This window comes from Xiphias gladius, chromosome 8 (assembly GCF_016859285.1).
Source record: "Xiphias gladius isolate SHS-SW01 ecotype Sanya breed wild chromosome 8, ASM1685928v1, whole genome shotgun sequence".
Taxonomy (NCBI): Eukaryota; Metazoa; Chordata; class Actinopteri; order Istiophoriformes; family Xiphiidae; genus Xiphias; species Xiphias gladius.
The window spans coordinates 5,409,974-5,427,874 of NC_053407.1; the positions used below are offsets into that span (position 1 = coordinate 5,409,974).

Here is a 17,901-nt window from a genome sequence, read left to right on the forward strand (position 1 = left end):
ACCTTCTACTTACTACTTCTGTAATTGGGCGAATAAAAGAGTTTTTTAAACTGTAAGGGAAGCACAGGACACTTGCAGAGGAGGTGTGAAGGGTTGTCTCTGGGCCCCCGCCCAATCTGACCTGTGATGACATGTATAGCCCCATGTCATCATTCAACCACTGAAGTCCTCAATGCTACCATTGCAGCAGTTACCCACCCAAAACCCCACAGAGACTGTGTCTGCCCCCCAAGCAGCTAAATTATTGAACTCTAAAGTAAAGAGAAGGGTCCAGCCGCAACAGCTCCGATATTTTTTCTCTCTAACCTAGTGAAAAGAACTACAAAAGAAGCCCATACAAGACTAACAATGGGGGTAAACATTTGATGTGTGAACAATCTTTAATGGGAATAATGGGAAAATTTCATTTTCTTTCAGTTTTGTTGATTTTGCATTAATGCAGCATTAGTCTCGTTAGCATGCTAACATTGTTAACATTAAGCTCAAAACACTGATGTTCCTAAGAACAGCCTCACAGAACTGCTAGCAGGCTGGTGGACTCTTCTCCTTTCCTTACTGACAGATTTCATTTTCAACATACCTTTGTGGTTAAGTAGAAGTTAAATAAATAAATTAATAAATATGTGCACTTGCTTCAGCTCTCTGTTCGTCTTGCTTGCTCGTGAGATCTCTGCTCTTTAACACCATGGACCTTCCGTCTTTAAGGTGATATTTGAGAACCCAAGAGGAAATACATTTGAAACATAAATTACAAATTTATCGCAAATTATAGTATCAGTGTGTTGGTGTTTAATTGAGCGAGGGAGTTGCAGAGAAGTATGTAGATGCCTTCATCATAAATGCTGTCAGTTACAGTTAGGCTTACTGTTAAATCTGCTCATGCAGACGTGTAGGTGTTCAACTACAGCTTAGTTTGAATACACTCCCACATGCTGTTGCTTTGTGCCGTTTATCATCCCATTCCAATTTTAACAGATCACTAAGAATACCACATTCAGCCAGTGAGAGCCCTTTAATTCATTTAGTCAAACATTTACTGTAGGCCGTAAGCAAATATCTGCTGAAGTAGCAAACTCAAACTTTAATTACCTAAGAAACTCTTTTACTCAAATCTTTGAATACACACACAAAAAAAGACTGAGTATATGTGCCGGTTTTCAATAGATTGGTTTTTGGATTTTTTCAGTGTGTGTGTGTGTGTGTGTGTCTGTCTGTGTGTGAGAGACCCTTTCTCAAGTGGTCCCCCAGGCTATCGCTGTGTATGTTATTGTGTTCATGGTCAACTTGGTTTCTTAAATAAGAGTTAAATTTAACCTCAAGATGTGATTTTGTTAAGGAGGGAATGAATGAATGAGTGAATGCATGAATACATGGATGCATAAATTAATGACTAAATATTGTATGTTCTCATTGTCAGAGGATAGAGGAAATGCTTCTCCATTCTCACCATCTCATCTAAACTGAGACACTACTCTTGCTTTCGTGTGTGCCTATGTGTGTGTGTGCGCGTGTGTGTGTGTGTGTGTGTGTGTGTGTGTGTGTGTGTGTGTGTGTGTTTGTTTTCATAAAGAAGAAAGAAAAAAAGAGAGAGAAAGAGCGTTGGGGATGTGGTACTGAGATAACCCCACCAGTAAAAAGCACTTTGTTGAAAGAATAGCAAACAAGGTCACTGAGTCTACTACCACACCATCGTCTATGGTAACCAACTACAACACACACACACACCCCTTCAATAATCGTTCAGGTATGCTAATCACTATGGAGATCTATTCTCTTCTTCCTGTCACTGAACAGTGAGTTACTAAGTTGTTTATGATCTCAAGGTGAAAAAAATGCACAAACATGAATCGAATGCGCTAAAAAATAACATACAGTAACATGAAAATGCATTCTTACAGAACATAAACTGAATGCATGAAAAGACGAGCATTCGACTTATATGAAATACATGATACATGGTGAAAGACAAAATAGCTTGTACAGGTTAATGCTGAGATAATTTAACAAGCTTTAAGCTTGGAAAATTTCGGTAACATTTATTTAGTTGGAAAAAATATTTTTTACATAAAAAGCTAATTTTAAACAGCATTAAATATTAACATTGGAACAAAACTTTGTATAATGTGAAAGGAGTCACTTGTAGTGATGAACCCACAGAGAATTATCATCCAATTCTACAGTTCCCCTTCGCTTTTAGCTTTACTAAGTATTTTTGCATCTTTGAGTGCATTGTTTTGGTTTTACAGCCCACAACTTTACTGTTTTGGTTCAGACTTACTACTCTCATTGACCCTTATTTCCAGGAGCAGTCAGCAGCTTTTTAGTGAAAAAGCTGTGAAGAAACCAATTGTACACTGCCTGCCCCGCACCAAACAACAAAGTCTGCCTGCAAGTGGCTGGTGAAGAAAGTGGAGAATATAGCAACTCAGAGAGCCAGATATTTCCCTCAGGAGTTGGTGAAGACCAGACCAGAGGTCCTTGTCTGCTCAATATGTAAGCCACTTTTAGCTAACACATTAGTCATATTAATACGCATATTTAATAAGGTATAAATATGTCAGTTTTGTGTTTATAGCTTGTTGCACTACCCCCGAGTGACCGAAAATCTATTTATCAGTTACTATCAGGCTTAAAATAAAAAGCTGCTACAATATATTCTAATGTCCCGTATTTTAATATATTTAATATTAAATAACTGGTTTCTTGAAGACACCCAAACTTGACAAAGTATTGTGTTTGGGCTGTTTAGTTTTTAGTTGCATAAACCTTCAGGCTCGAACAGGTTTTGGTCAGGTTATTTTTAAATCTATATTTCTCTCCATTTATGTGTGCCGTTTTGTTAGCAGATGAAATAGAGCAAAAATATTACCCCAAGCATGGGGTCAGCTTTACGTCTTAGGTATGACATTGCCTCTGTGGCTCAGTTGGATCTTAAAGATCCAGATACAGGCAAAAATCAGGTCTCAGTTTCAGGCCCATGTAGAACCTTTCCCTTTCCAGAGTGTCAATTGTGTTGTAGTCTGCTTGTTAGTATTAGTATTTTTCCTTCTGACTGTATGAGTTCGAGTCCAATTTTAAATTATGCTCTTATAAAATTCCCACATCTTATCTGTTTTTCTTCAGAGTAACTCCAGTCAACACACTAGCTAGATTTGGTCTGCCTTTTTAAAGTGTTACCAAAATTTTACAATCAATGCATAAAATTTTAAGAATCTTTCCCAGTTTGCTCAAGGAAAAGAAATCCTTCGCTACCGGGTCTGCATCACCGCCTTCTCTTCCTTTGTATTGATTTAAATAGAATGGCACTCAGTGGAGCGCATATCTCTGCCAAGGCCAAATATTGGCGAAAATGTTGGGGAAATGCTGTATCTCGCAATGTTAAGGAAAGACATGAAAAATTCCTTGATACGCCCCTTTAAATTTAAAGGTTTCTTCCCTGGCCAATGCTCCATCTCTCCACCAAGTCTGGTCCAAATTGGTTCAATATTTTTTTGTGTAATCCTACTGAAACATAAACAAACAAATACACATGATAACATAACCTCCTTGGTGGAAGTAAGACATCAATAAGAGATTACACATTTTACCTGGACTCACCTTTTCTCTGTACTTCATCAACAGTAACTGCCACAAAGCGATGTTTATCATGTTACTGAATGGACAAACTAGACCTTCCTTTTTTCTGTTTCTATCTATGGAGACAAAACCTCTGGTTTTACAGAGTTCTAATCTGTACTGACAATAACAGAAGAACTATGAACTATGATGTAGCCAAAAAATAATGTACACAATCACCAGTCTATACATTGATGGACATTAAATAAATTGCTCGTAAATATTCGATCATTTATTCATGGATGTTTAACACCTAAAAGGAGCAAGGGGGCATGTATGTGTCTTTTTAGAGCATGCCATGACTAGTGTTGAGAATATATTATTTTATGTAGATGAGATTTTGCATATTTTACATCTGCAGGCAAACCAGAGCACTGCTTTACACTTTGAGCTCCCAGTTTGCTTTCAGCTGTCCACCAGAGCTGGCAAACTTAACTAGATAAAACTGAACCCACAGCGACAGGCTGACTGACGACAGAGAGCATGCTGGGAAGTAACCCTTGAATAAAACAGGGACTTCAAGAAATCCTCTGTGGGAGGCAGCACAAGAGGTTCAAGGAACTGCATATTTATGAGTATATGCTATACAGTATGTGCATGTGCAGACCGACTCTTTGAACACTGTCTTCTCAGGGGATCGTTGTTTTGATTTATATGTTATTTAATCTGCACCCTATAGTATTGTTAGTAATTGCTTGCAAACTGCACTAGATTACATATGCTTCCAAAGATTCAACAACTGAAAAAGTCATGCCCCACTACTATAGGAGGGTGCTGAAAATATATAGTTGTGCTGTTTTTAAAGGACTAACACAGAATCACTCACTGGTACTATGAAGATGATAAGATAAAGCACTAGAGCATGATGTAGCCTTCATCACGGTTATTGTCACACACTACAAACACTTTATGTAGTGTGTGACAATAAATCTCATTCTATAAACTGCATAGTTTATCATCTTACAGTATACTAGAAAGTCTAGTATATCTAGAAATGAACTTTTACTCCAGATATCAGTACTTTACCTCTAGGTATCTGCTAATACCAACTACCAATCTGACACTAAAATCTAAACCTCACTGCATGTAATTAATCTGGATCATATTTAGTAGCCAGTGTGGGACTTCCCATGATGCTCCTTTTCCTCTCCACCGGTACGGATTCATTTCCCATCAGTGCTCGTTGCTAACTTGACTTCTTCTCTCTCCCGTAGTTTTCTGCTTTCTCGTCTCTCTCCGCTCTCCTCCTGTCTGTGCTGCAGAGTCTGACTCTGTGACTGCAAACCACCTACTGCCCACATGATCCTGCTCAACAGTCACTGCTTCAATTATTATGATTATCATTGTTATTATTAGATTTGCTTTTATTAGTATTATTATTCACCTTATTATTTTAATTAATAGTTTTATTATTAGTCTAATTATTATTATACATCTTTATGTGGTACATTTATTGTGTTATGTCCCCCCCTTTCTCTCTCAACCCAGTCAGTCAAGGCAGACAGCTGCCCACCCTGAGCCGGGTTCTGTTCAAGGTTTCTACCTGTTAAAAGGGAGTTTTTCCTTTCCGCTGTTGACAAGTGCTTGCTCAGGGGGGAATGTTGGGTCGCTAGACCTTCTCTATGTGAAAAGTGCATTGAGATAACCCCTGTTATGATTTGGCGCTATATAAATAAAATTGAATTGAATTGAATAGTGACGGCAATGTCAGTCAGTACAGACATACATGGTCCTCAGTTGATGAATCCTACTGACTGTAATGATTCCCTCTAGCACCACCAGCGGGTTGACTCTTTTGAATTTTAGTGAAGTATTTGATGGGTTGCCATGAATTTTTTTTCAGATAACCTTGGTACCCAGAAGATGAATCCTAATCCCAGACTTTTAATTTTGTTACCAGTGGGTCAAAAATTACACTTATTCAGTGAAATATCTCAACATTTAACGAAATGGATTGGCACAAAGGTTTTGACGTTTTTGGCCCCTAGAGGATTGTAATGACTTTGATGACCCCATGACTCAGGCTGTCTTCTTTCAAAAAAACAAACCCAGAAGTTGTCTATACAAGCAGCTTATTGTGACCCCTAGTTACATTTTATTGTTAGGCACCCAATAGCAGCTGTAGTAATTATGATGGAAGGAGGAAGTGAGGTGACATGCCTCAGCAGAAATCAAGATTCATCAGACCAGGCTACGTTTTTCCATATCGCATAATAAAGCCAGTATTTGGCCTGATATCAATGCGGCCTATTACACTGGTGCATATCTACTAGAATCCATTTATACTGTTAATTCCAAATATGAGCAGCTAGACTCAACATAAACTCATCAAAAGTGCTGTCATTAATATTTTACTGACTCGACCATAATTTTTGGGTGGGTTCTCACAAGTTGTGAGTGTTGAATCAGCTGCACCAGCTTGCATAATCTCAAATGTTTACATGATATTATTAAGTTTGTTGTTCTATTTTCCTCCTTGCTGTATCATCTTTCTATTGATGCTGCAATGTCCCAGTTTCTCCCAGGGAGACCACACAAGTTTCTTCTTATCTTCACAGGCAAAACAGGGAAACCCTAAGCAGGCACATTGACAGGCGACACAATTAAATCAGAGGATGTGTAAGTCTTTCATCTGTCCATTTGTCTATTCTATTCTTGTCTCTATCTATCACCTCTTGCCTGTCCCTTTGGTATTGTCATGACTGGCGCAGCACGTGTGGAGCAAAACTGAGAGAAGGTCAAAGAAACAGGAGATTCATGTAAATGCTGCAGTATTTTGTAGAAAACTTTCTCTTTGATTTTGCGCTAAGAAAAGATACAGTATGCATTAGAGAATATCTACAAGCTCCTGAAACACCTATTACAGATAAAGCTGAGTAATGGAAACAAGTAATGCAATTAATATTGTTTCTTTTATTAAATATTATAGAACAAACACCTATGATGAGAAGTAAAAAAAACCAAATCTGATAACAATATATCAGCCAATATAAATTTTTAACTTCAATGCATAAAATAAACAAATTTTTCTGATAAGAACCCCTTAAATTTAGTTATCCAAAAATTGTGACCAAAATATGCACTGGGTAAGACATTTACAGTTGAAAAATAAACTTGTTAGTGCTCTCTGTCTCATGTTGACACTTCTGTGCTACTGTATCTCATTACTTATTGTCCAGCATGTACACCAATATTTATATCTGTAATGAGCTAACACTGGCCAATAATAGCAAACAGCTGATTTTTTTGGATGGGCTCCAAATATATATATATATGTATATATATATATATATATACACACTATGTATAAATATTATTCTATATTTATTATGACTATAAATCCGCCACGAATAAAATAATAATGCCCCTTACTTAGATGCTGAAATAAATCTTTAATTAACCACCCCTACCTAAGAGACAGTATATACTATGCTATATACTGTATTTATACAGCATTTCCACAACTGCACGCAAGGTTAAGGTGCTGAACGTCTACTATACTACTACTTCTTCTTCTTCTGTATACTCTTTTACATTACCACACACCTGAACTTGGCCAGTCATTTTTGTTGTATATTTTATGTCCTCCTAAACTGATTAACCAGTACAGGACATCTTTCCTCCACCTGATGAGGAATAATAACATTAATTATTACCCCGTCACACCTGTGCAGAATTAAAGGTTCTATATACCCACTATACACCTACTCAGGTTTTTTTCACTTATTTTGTATGACTACAGGTCTTTTCAGCACAGAACACCTGTAAGCTCAATCACTGGAAGTTGCAGCACCACATTTCATTTCACTTTCAATTACCTTACAAAAGCTGCATGCATTTACACTTATGTACTGCTTTGGAACACAATTACACAATTTTTAACTGCAACCTGTCAATCAATGTGAAAGCCCTTTGTTAAGGAAGTTTTACCCTTAGTTAGCAGCTATTTACTTTGTCTTTATTAACAGGCCATGTACCGCAGTCCTTTAAAACAGCTGTAATTAAACCTCTTCTTAAAAAGCATACTCTTGATCCAGATGTTTTAGCCAACTATAGACCAACATTTAACTATCCCTTTCCCTCTAAGTTCCTTGAGAAAGCTGCCGCCAACCAGTTGTGAGACTTTTCACATGATAATAGTTTATTTGAGGATTTTCAGTTAGGATCTAGAGTGTATCATAGCATAGAGACAGCACTGGTGAACGTTACAAATGACCTTCTACTTGCATCGGACAAAGGACTTGTCTCCATACTTGTCTTGCTAGATCTTACTGCTGCATTTGATACCATTGACCATTATATTCTATTACAAAGACTGGAACATTTCATTGGCATTAAAGGAACAGCTCTAAGCTGGTTTAAGTCCTATTTATCAGATCAATTTCAGTTTGTGAACGTTAACGATAAATCTTCCATCTACGCAAAAGTTAATCACGGAATTCCACAAGGTTCTGTGCATGGACCAGGTCTATTCACCTTATATATACTTCCTACAGGCAATATTATTAGGAAACACTGCATAAAACATTCCATTGTTATGCAGATGATATTCAATTGTATTTGTCAATGAAGCCCAGTGAAACCAATCAGTTAACTAAACTTCATGCATGCCTTAAAGACATGAAGACCTGGGTGACCAACAACTTTCAGCTGTTATACTCAGACAAAACTTAAGTTATTGTGCTTGGACCAAACACCTCAGAAACACATTATCTAATGATATAGTTACTCTAGATGGCATTGCCCTGGCCTCCAGAACCACTGTTAGGAATCTTGGAGTTATCTTTGATCAGGATATGTCCTTTAACCCACACATAAAACAAACTTCAAGGACCACCTTTTTTCACCTACGTTACATTGCAAAAATCAGGCACATCCTGTCTCAAAAAGATGCAGAAAAACTAGTCCATGCTTTTGTTACTTCTAAGCTAGATTATTGCAACTCCTTATTATCAGGCTGTCCAAACAAATATTTAAATACTCTCTAGCTGATCCAGAGGGCTGCAGAGTGAGTACAGAAAGGAACTAGGAAAATAGATCATATGTCTCCTATGTTAGCTTCTCTGCATTGGCTCCCTGTAAAATTCAGAATAGAATTTAAAATCGACTTAATGGTCAGGCACCATCATATCTTAGAGAGCTCATAGTATCTTATTACCCCACTAGAACACTGCACTCCCAGAACACAAGCGTGCGTTGTGGTTCCTTGATTATCCAAAAGTAGAATGGGAGGCAGAGCCTTCAGTTTTCAGGCTCCTCTACTGTGGAACTATCTACCAGTTTGGGTCTGGGAGGCTGACACCCTCCCCACATTTAAGAGTGGGCTTAAAACCTTCCTTTTTGATAAAGTTTACAGCTAGGGCCTGCGCAGGTTTGGCTTGATCCACCCCCTAGTTATGCTGCTGTAGGCCTAGACTGCTGGGGGACTTCCCATGATGCACCGAGCTCCTCCTCTTCCTCTTCATCTGTACGCATTCATGTCCCATCAATGCTCGTTTCTATCTTGACTTCTTCTCTCTCCTGTAGTTTTGTGCTTTCTCGTCTCTCCTCTCTACTCCTGTCGCTTTCTGCAGGTATTTCTGACCCTGGTGCTGCAGAGTCTGAATCTGTGACTGCAAACCACTTTCTGCCCACATGATCCTGCTCAACACCCAGTGCTTGAATTATTATGATTATCATTACTACTACTATATTTAGTTTTATTAGTAATATTACTCACCCTATTATTATAATTATTAGTTTTCTTATTAGTCTCATTATTGTTATACATCTTTATGTGGAACCTGTGCTTTGCTAGGCCCCCCATTTTCTCTCTCAACCCAGCTGGTCGGGGGAAAGGGCCGCCCACCATGAGCCGGATTCTGTTCAAGGTTTTCCTTTCTGCTGTCACCAAGTGCTTGCTCATGGGGGAATGTTGGGTCTCAGTAATTATAACTATAAAGAGTACAGTGTAGTCCTGCTCTATACGAAAAGTGCCCTGAGATAACCTCTGTTATGATTTGGCACTATATAGATAAAATTGAATTGAATTGAATTGAATCTATTATTCATTAAAATGGCATCATAGAATTCAGATGGGGCAATGGATAAAAAAGTCCTATTGCCTGCTGACTGTAAATTTAGATGCAGTGTAGAGAAAGACAAGACATCCTCATTGTAAAGTGGAATTTCCAGAGCTGATAAAATGTCTCTTTAATAAAGTGTAAACTACATGCACAGGAGGGGAACAATTTGCTTAAGCTCTCAAAACAAACTCTTGAAGCAACATATTTATATCTTAAGAGGAGGTGTGGTGACTTTAACATTATCTTTGCTGGTCAGTGATTTTAATCCCATCAGGAGCATTTAGTGAGTATTTTTCCATCCTGACCCCAATAATTAACAAAGCCACAATTACCTTCTGAATTAGTGGTTAGCAGTTGCTGTTTTAATGTAACCATATTGGACAGACAACTATTACTGGATTATTTTGATACTGCAGAAAACTTTAAAAGCCTGATGATTCTCAGTTCTTTGATTTCTAACTGGATTTATTAATTTTTATTCGTGATGGGCATGATATCAATGTGTGTTTCATGTCTTTGCATTAAGATTTGACTGAGGTATGACTAAAGAGAGGATGTGCAATTATTGACTCTGAGCACATGGGTTGCAAAATATAAAAGGCCCAGCCAGCAGCATGGCTTTCTCTCTTCTCTGCCGGTAACCCCTTTTTGTATGTTTGGCCTGCTGTTTCTGCTATCTAGTAACACCTAATTTTCCTAATTTTGCCCTTTGTATTCCCTGGAAAAGTCATGGTAATGCAGTTTAGTATGTATTTGCTTCAGAACCACAGGAATGTGATGGAATTATCATAATAGAGGACAGCAAGACAGACTCAGAAGAGGTTTACATACACTGAAGGAGAAATACAAAAGAGGGAGAGCAGTGGAGTTAACATGACATGTTATGTAATACTTATCTCATTATGAGGCTTATAAAAGTGGACCATCAAAATAGTCTATACCAGCTAGCAAGAAACAGACATGGGATAACAGATATTACAGGCTTTCCGATAAAATGATTCGTGTTCTCGGTGATCCCCTCAGCATTAGTCTTGTACCATCAGGGAAAAGTTTCCCCAACATGCTTTTTGTGACAAGTTATGTTAAAAACTAATTGCTAGATTTCCATTACATTTTCTGTTGATATTGTTGAGCCCTCATGGATGAACTGTTTTACATTTGGAAAACTCTATTAGAGTTCAAATTGTCAGCTTTGTATATAACATACCACAAATTAAGAGATTTCAATTAATTTTTGGTTAAATAAATTGTTGTTTTTGGGAAATACACTTTTCTAAACTTTATACCACTTTCGTGTCTGGCTATCACATCCAGTTATGTGCTGGACTATTTCTTGGCCAGAGGCAGTAACTTACTTGTGCTGGCAGACGGATTTTGTTACCTTGGGTCAGAGCTGTTTCGCCGTCTACAGTCCTGAAACATTTACTTTTTCATGTCCTAAACTTCTCTATAGGGAACACACTGAACATTCAGTGGCAGTGACAGTGGAGAAGTTGATTACACTGCAGGTGTGGTTTCAGAAGTTTCTATGAATGTTTGACAATAACTTACCAACTACTGCAAATCCATGCTCACCACTGCCTCCATTCTCTGTAAAGGAACATTTTCCAGACTTGTTAGAGCCACTTCACATTCTATGCAGGTAAGATTTTGGCTAGAGTATGTTGGAGCCGTGGTCTGTACGGAAATCAAATATGCTTTCTATAGCAGAAGTTATATTCCTTCGGGATTTCACAGCAATCCTCCACCACCTGAGGGCAGAGCAGGACCAAACATCTCAAACAACCGGAGTTGGAAAACTGAAAAAAGCAGATGATGTTTAAAGGTGTTAAATGTGTGCTTTTGTTTGCATGTGTGTCTAATATCAGTAGACTACAAAATTGAGGTACAGAAGAACATTTTTCTCAGATGTACCATTACAGGCACATAATGAGCCCTCAAGAGAGTATATCCACCATTCAGATTCATAGTTGGAACTGTTGAATTTCTGATTTGCAGACTTGGAAGGATTATTGTAGTGGAAAAATCCTTTATTAATGGATTACTATTGTTTTACTATTATATATGTGTATATATATATATATATGTATATATATATATAATTTATAAATGCAAATCAGCTTATTTTAAACTCACAAACCTTTATTAAGGTTCTAATACTCCATCAAATGTGCAGCTGTAAATGTCTATAGTGTAATAGATTTTGGTTTTGTTCTTTGCAGAGGGTGGTCAATGGAGGGTTTTTTTTTCCTTTTGATTAATTAAGAACTATTTACAAAGACAAAGCAAAGTAGTTAAAGTTATCCGTAGGAAGATATGCAACACAACTGCACACAATATGTTCTTATTAATGGTATATTACTCATATATAAAGCTTTAATTAATGATTTATTAACCATTCATAATTACCACATTTTACAAACCCACAAACAATTTTTAAAGTGTGTCTCAGTTTAGCAGAAACTAGTTTTTAATAAAACTTCCCCAGGTGTATGTAACACTAAACACACAGTATTTTCTTTTTTAGAAAACATTGTTTTTATGGCATTTCTGTTTAAAGCTAAATATGGACGAGACATAAAATATGTAACAAAATAAAACAGAAGGGCAGTTTTCATTTAAATAATAGTAAATTTTGGGAAATAAGCTTACTCACTTTCCTGGTGAGAGTTAGATAAGAAAATTGATACCACTGTTATATCTGTATGGTAAAAATAAAGCTACAGACAACAGCCACTTAGCTTAGCATAAAGACTGGGAGCTAGTCTTTATGTTAAGAAAGCTGAAACAAAGAGGAAAGAGTTAGCCTGGCTCTGTCCAAAGATAACAAAATTCACCAAAATGCATCTCTAAACCAAGAGAGATTGATTTTTTTAACCCTTGGGTAGGCCAGGCTAGCTGTTGAGCTAAGCTTAACATCTCTGAACGGTAGCTTCATATTTAAGGGACAGATATGAGAATAGTATTTGAAACACTTGACCCTTTTTTGCATTCTTTGATCAGATATCTTTTACAAATGTAATCTGCTTCAGAGTACATTGTTTGAAACATATTACAGTATGTACTCTGTATTAGCTTGTTGCTTCACTGAGAATACGTTACACAAATCTCCAGTGAAATATTCAAACTGAAGAAGTCACATTTCATGCGCACCCTTACAACAAACATTCTAGAGTAGATATCTTTGCATAATATCTGTACAAATTTTCCAATACTCTTGTCCAACTTACAATATTTTGAATCTATAATCTTGCAAACAATTTAAAAACAAAGTTTGAGCAACATGAGTCTTCGGGGTTAAAATATTGAATGTCTGAACAATGTTTTCAAAAAGTCTTCCATTACTACATATCGTTAGATAAACTTTTCAGTCTCACAGGTTTTAAAAGAAATGGAATGTAGTCATTATCATGGGAAATGTCCCGAACGTTGTGAAGTTGAAAGCATGTCTAACTGTTGCTCTCATTGAACACCTAACACCTAATAACACCCATAACACCTAAAGTGTCATTGTATTGTACAGTTCAATTAAACACGCAGCTGAAGTTGAACATCAGTGTCAGAGATGCAATGTATGACTTCAGTTTATTAGATTTATATCTTATGTGCATAAAATATAACTGGAAAGTTAAACTTTTGGATTGTCTGGATTGTTACTGGGGCACTCCACGGATTTTACAAGTCAAACATAACTTACTTGTTTTGAGTACTTGTGAAAACAGTTGTGTAATGGCGTCTGTAGCTCATCAGGAGGTTTGTCACGTCTGAGAAAATAACCCTAATGATGTCATAATGATGTCATCAGGGTATGAGAGGTGCTACACAAAAAAATTTTGATTGAACAATTGATTGACATACTAAAAATCTCTGTCTGCTGTACTGTACTGTATTTTGAGTGTTTATTTCTAAATTTCTCACTTACAAGGTTGTCAAGTTTATTTAACTGCAAGACTAAATTGTTTAATAGCCCCATTAAAAGCATGTTCATAGTGCTCTGTATGCATAATGATTCATCTTGTATTGCGTTTTTATCCCGCCCTTTTGTTTTGATGTGTTTGCGTTCATATCTAGAAAAAGGTTCAATCAAAACTGAAGAAATGATGTAAGTCCAATGTAAAACTAAGCAGAGAAAAGCAGTAAAAATATGTGATTCCAAGATAAATCTATGTTATATTATTTTGATTATCAAAATACAAAAACACGTTGTTTGAGTCGGTTTTGCTGTTATGTATCCTACTCACAATATCATCTTGACCAGGCTTGCCTCGTGAGTTATATGATTTTCCATTCTTCTATCGCCATCTAATGGAGTGAAATTGTAAGTACATTATCAGACATGGGAAGCTGTTAGAAATACAGGAAACAATGCAATATATTTATGGTTATATATATATTTTTTCCAAGTAAATACTGTAAATTCCAATTCAGTTTTTACAGGGTATTGTTAACAATTGAATCATTTTACCTGTCTTACATTCACTATTGTATTTTGTTGACATTGGCTTAAAATTTCTTATTGTTTTGAATGTCCCACATTGTGGTATGTGTAAGAATAATATTATTTCAAATTACAAAAACAACAAATGTTTTTTCCATAAAACATTTTCCTTTTCTTCTGACCTTATTAAAAACCACTATTAAGAAAATTATTGAAGTGGTAACCCATCCCCTTTGCCACCAACTGGGTTTGCACATTTGATGATGGTGAAAAAATACAGAGGAGATGATGAAACATTGTTAATACACCAAATAAGGAAATATATATATTTTTTTATAATATAGGTTATGAATTAACCATGGAAAAAAATAATTTTGTAGGGAAAGTATATTCCAAACAAAGAAGACTGTCTTGTTATCAGTACAAAATTATGTTTATAAGCCATTCTCATAAAATTAGGAAAAGTATCAAGTAGAAAAAAACAATGTCAAGTATGGTATTTAGCTGTTAAAGATAGCCAAGGATCTCCAGGACCCAAAACAAAACATTAAGGCTAATCAAAACCAGTTCATGATTTCTCAAATTTACATTTTTTTATTGTAAAGGTGGTTTCTTACAAAATAGTCACATGATACAGAGGCAAAGAAATAACAGAAAGAGGCCTGAAAACAGAAAAGAGTGAAGACAAGAGAGTTAGAGAAAACATCCTCAGAAAATCTAGAGAAGAGAACTTTGGTGAGGACATTCTTATTAAAACAGAAACAAACTGCAACATAATCTGCTAAGTAATAATAAAAAAAGAAATTTACAGATCATTGTCATCATGGCAATACAAGTGAAAAGCTTGATATAAACAATACATGGATATGACGTGTGTTTTAATCAAGGCCCCAGTAACAGTCTATTGTATGTTGAGCAGTTCTACAGATTTTAATACTGTAGAAACCTCTATATTGTTTTCCACACAATTTGTTCTGCAGGCACAACTCTGCACCAGTGCAGCACAGCACGTGTGTAAGACGTGACACTTTTACGGCTCCATCCGTTGGTGTGTTCAGGAAACAGCAAAAGCTGTAAACTCATTTAATTATCTTTTGTAAGACATCTATGGCTGATAAAGCATAATGTCCAACCAAAATAATAATTTTTGCACATGCTAAATTAACATCTTCTGACAGACTGACAGCTATCGTAGGTTTAATGCTACATCAGCTGAAACAAAAGATGAACATCAGTACAGTATATAAAGACTAATTTTAACAGTATAAAACATCTCAATTTAAATGTATCTGTTTATTAAGGAAAGAGTTTTTTTAGTAATTACATAGTAGTGTCATTTATAAGTGTTGGTTAGATAGTAGATATACAGTACATCCATAAGACTTTAGAGACAAAAAAATAAAAAATTAAAATAAAAAAAAAATCCTACATCGTTTACTTTTATTTATGTTTTTTCCCAATTAAGTGACAGTTGCCAACTTCAAGTATTTAAAAATAACGGTTGAAAGTGTGTCTATGATTTTAAAATGATTACTTCCCGGGTATATATTACATTTTTCCAGGAACTGCTACAAAAGATGTTTGATTTTTAAAACAGAATTGCTAAAGTTTAATTATTAAGGTTTTTATTCAAATTTTCTGATGTTATTCCTCAGTTTATGTGGTAGTAGAACAGCAGGTCCTCTTAGAAGTAAACTATCTTTAAGGTGGAAAAAATGGACTTTATACTGAATCATCTGATCCTTTTTCTTTGAGCATATTGTACTCTTTTATTTTATCAGTCCTAATATGTCTGAGTGGATATAGGGAGAGGAATAAGACCATTGTTGTTGGACATTTATTTGTAATGTTAGGGAAATCTTCTGAACTCAATGCCCTATTGAACTCTGCTCTGCACTCTGATTTGGGGATGGAGCTGCTAGTGGTGTGATGGTCTCTTAGTAAGTCTGTACACTAAGGCTGCTTTACTTGAATATTTAATTTCAAACCTGATGATGCCCGATTAGCTTGTTACTGGTGTTATAACAATACTCATCCATTTCATACCCCACCACAAAGCTTGCAGGTTATGGAACAACATAAAGGAAAGGGATATTTGTTCATCAAGACTAATGTTAAAATGGTGCATCTCCCCAGGCTTGGTACCATTTTAAGGATCTGTTTTCTGTTTTTAAAGGCGTGAGTCAGGTAACTAGTGTCATGAGCTCAGTAAAGACCACAGATGACATAAAAGATTGTAATGTTTGCATAGTTTTCATTTCCAGATTATTCAGCTTCTTTCACACTTATTCTGCAAATATTTTGCTACACAGCAGCAGACCTCCATTTTAGCATGAATTAGAATCACAAGGAAAAGCTAAAACTAATAAGCTGATCCAGTTAAATTGCGGCAATAATGACATTTTGAGGGCGGACTATAGCTATGGCATATACATGGTATCATTAATGATGATTGGAGAAAGCATCTTTGTGTCAGTACATATAGTATGTAGCAGACACATCCCAAAAATTATTCCTGTGGGTATTTTTTTTGCAGAAAACAGGAGCAGATTTTGATGAAAATTCTCAGGAAATACCAGGATTTAGCATTATTTCATGCCCCAGGGGCCAGAACGACATGTTTGTGTCAATGGGAAAGCTACTTTAGTTGTTTTTTTCCCCTCATATTACTGTAAGGAGGATTTTTTGCAGGACACAGGCATGACTACCTAATACTTCCATTGCGATCTAAAGTAAATATCAGTCCTGTTAACTAAATGTCTACAATGGCTTAACTAAACAGCGCATAATCTTCTTCTCTTTCTTTTCCTCCTTTCTTCTCCTCTTCCCACTATTTGCCCAGACCATTCTTTTTCCTTGCTGTCAAGCCCATCATTTCTTCCTCACTTCACCTCCCTGCACACAAAAAAAAATCAAACCCCCCATCATCTTTATCAAATAAACCCATATTTTCATATTTCATATATTTAACCCTCAGCTCCCCTCCCCTCCTCTGTAGCTCAGTAGTGCTCCCTAGCAGGGATGAATGTTACAGGCACGGGTCTCCCTCTGGTTCTTACAGCCAGCCATCAGAGTGCCCTTTGCTCTTTTCTTCACCGTCATGAAACGCTCCTGGATCCCCCCTCCACATGGTTTGGTACAGTCCATCCAGCCAGTCCACGGCTGCATCCTGCAACCTAAGGTAACAAATGAAAGACAGCAGCATCTCAACAATAGCCTCATATAACTGCTTTAATAATAATGACAATCTAACAGATAATGACCACCAACCTGGCTGTTCTTCCAGTGTGACATCTCTACCCTGTTTACCACGCCTCCTCCTCTTTCCTCCACCTTCTCCTCCACCTCCACCTCCTCCTTTCTCCTCCTTCGTTTTTGTCCGGCACTTCCGTATCTTGCATTTCTTCCTCTGGATGGTCTCGGGACAAGTGCTTCCTCTGAACTGCGGCTCCAATTTGACCATACGGGTTCGAATGGTGTGTCCTTTACCGCAGGACTTGTTACACTCTGACCACTCCGACCACTCTGATACCATGCAGTCGACAGCTGGATGGAGGGACCGAAGGAAGAATGGAAAGAGCAGTAAAGAACAATGGTTAAAAACCAGGGGAAAATAGCATATTTCTCCTATTGGCTGTTAAACTTGATGTTTAATACATGTATCAGTCTAGTTTCAGCGATGCGTTTCAGTAGTCATTTAATAAATCCCTATTGACTTTTTCTGGCCGTTCACTCTAAGTGGCTTTCCATTTTACTGAAAATTCAGATGAACTTTTGTGAGAT

At 36.7% G+C, this 17,901-nt stretch overlaps 1 protein-coding gene across 6 annotated transcripts in view; it reads right to left on the reverse strand.

The window, feature by feature from the left end:
* Window positions 1-14,543: 14,543 nt before the first annotated feature.
* Window positions 14,544-17,901, reverse strand: part of spon1b (spondin 1b) — a 108,388-nt gene continuing 105,030 nt past the window's right edge. For 3 of the 6 annotated variants that reach the window (XM_040132884.1, XM_040132887.1, XM_040132888.1), the window contains 2 exons: window positions 17,389-17,664; window positions 14,545-17,294 (listed from right to left, as the gene is read on the reverse strand). In XM_040132884.1, the coding sequence (XP_039988818.1) occupies window positions 17,131-17,294; window positions 17,389-17,664 (440 nt within the window). In that variant the 3' untranslated portion in view covers window positions 14,545-17,130. Of the gene's footprint in view, window positions 17,295-17,388; window positions 17,665-17,901 lie in introns of all 6 variants that reach the window. The other 3 variants (XM_040132882.1, XM_040132886.1, XM_040132885.1) reach the window with 2 other exon arrangements.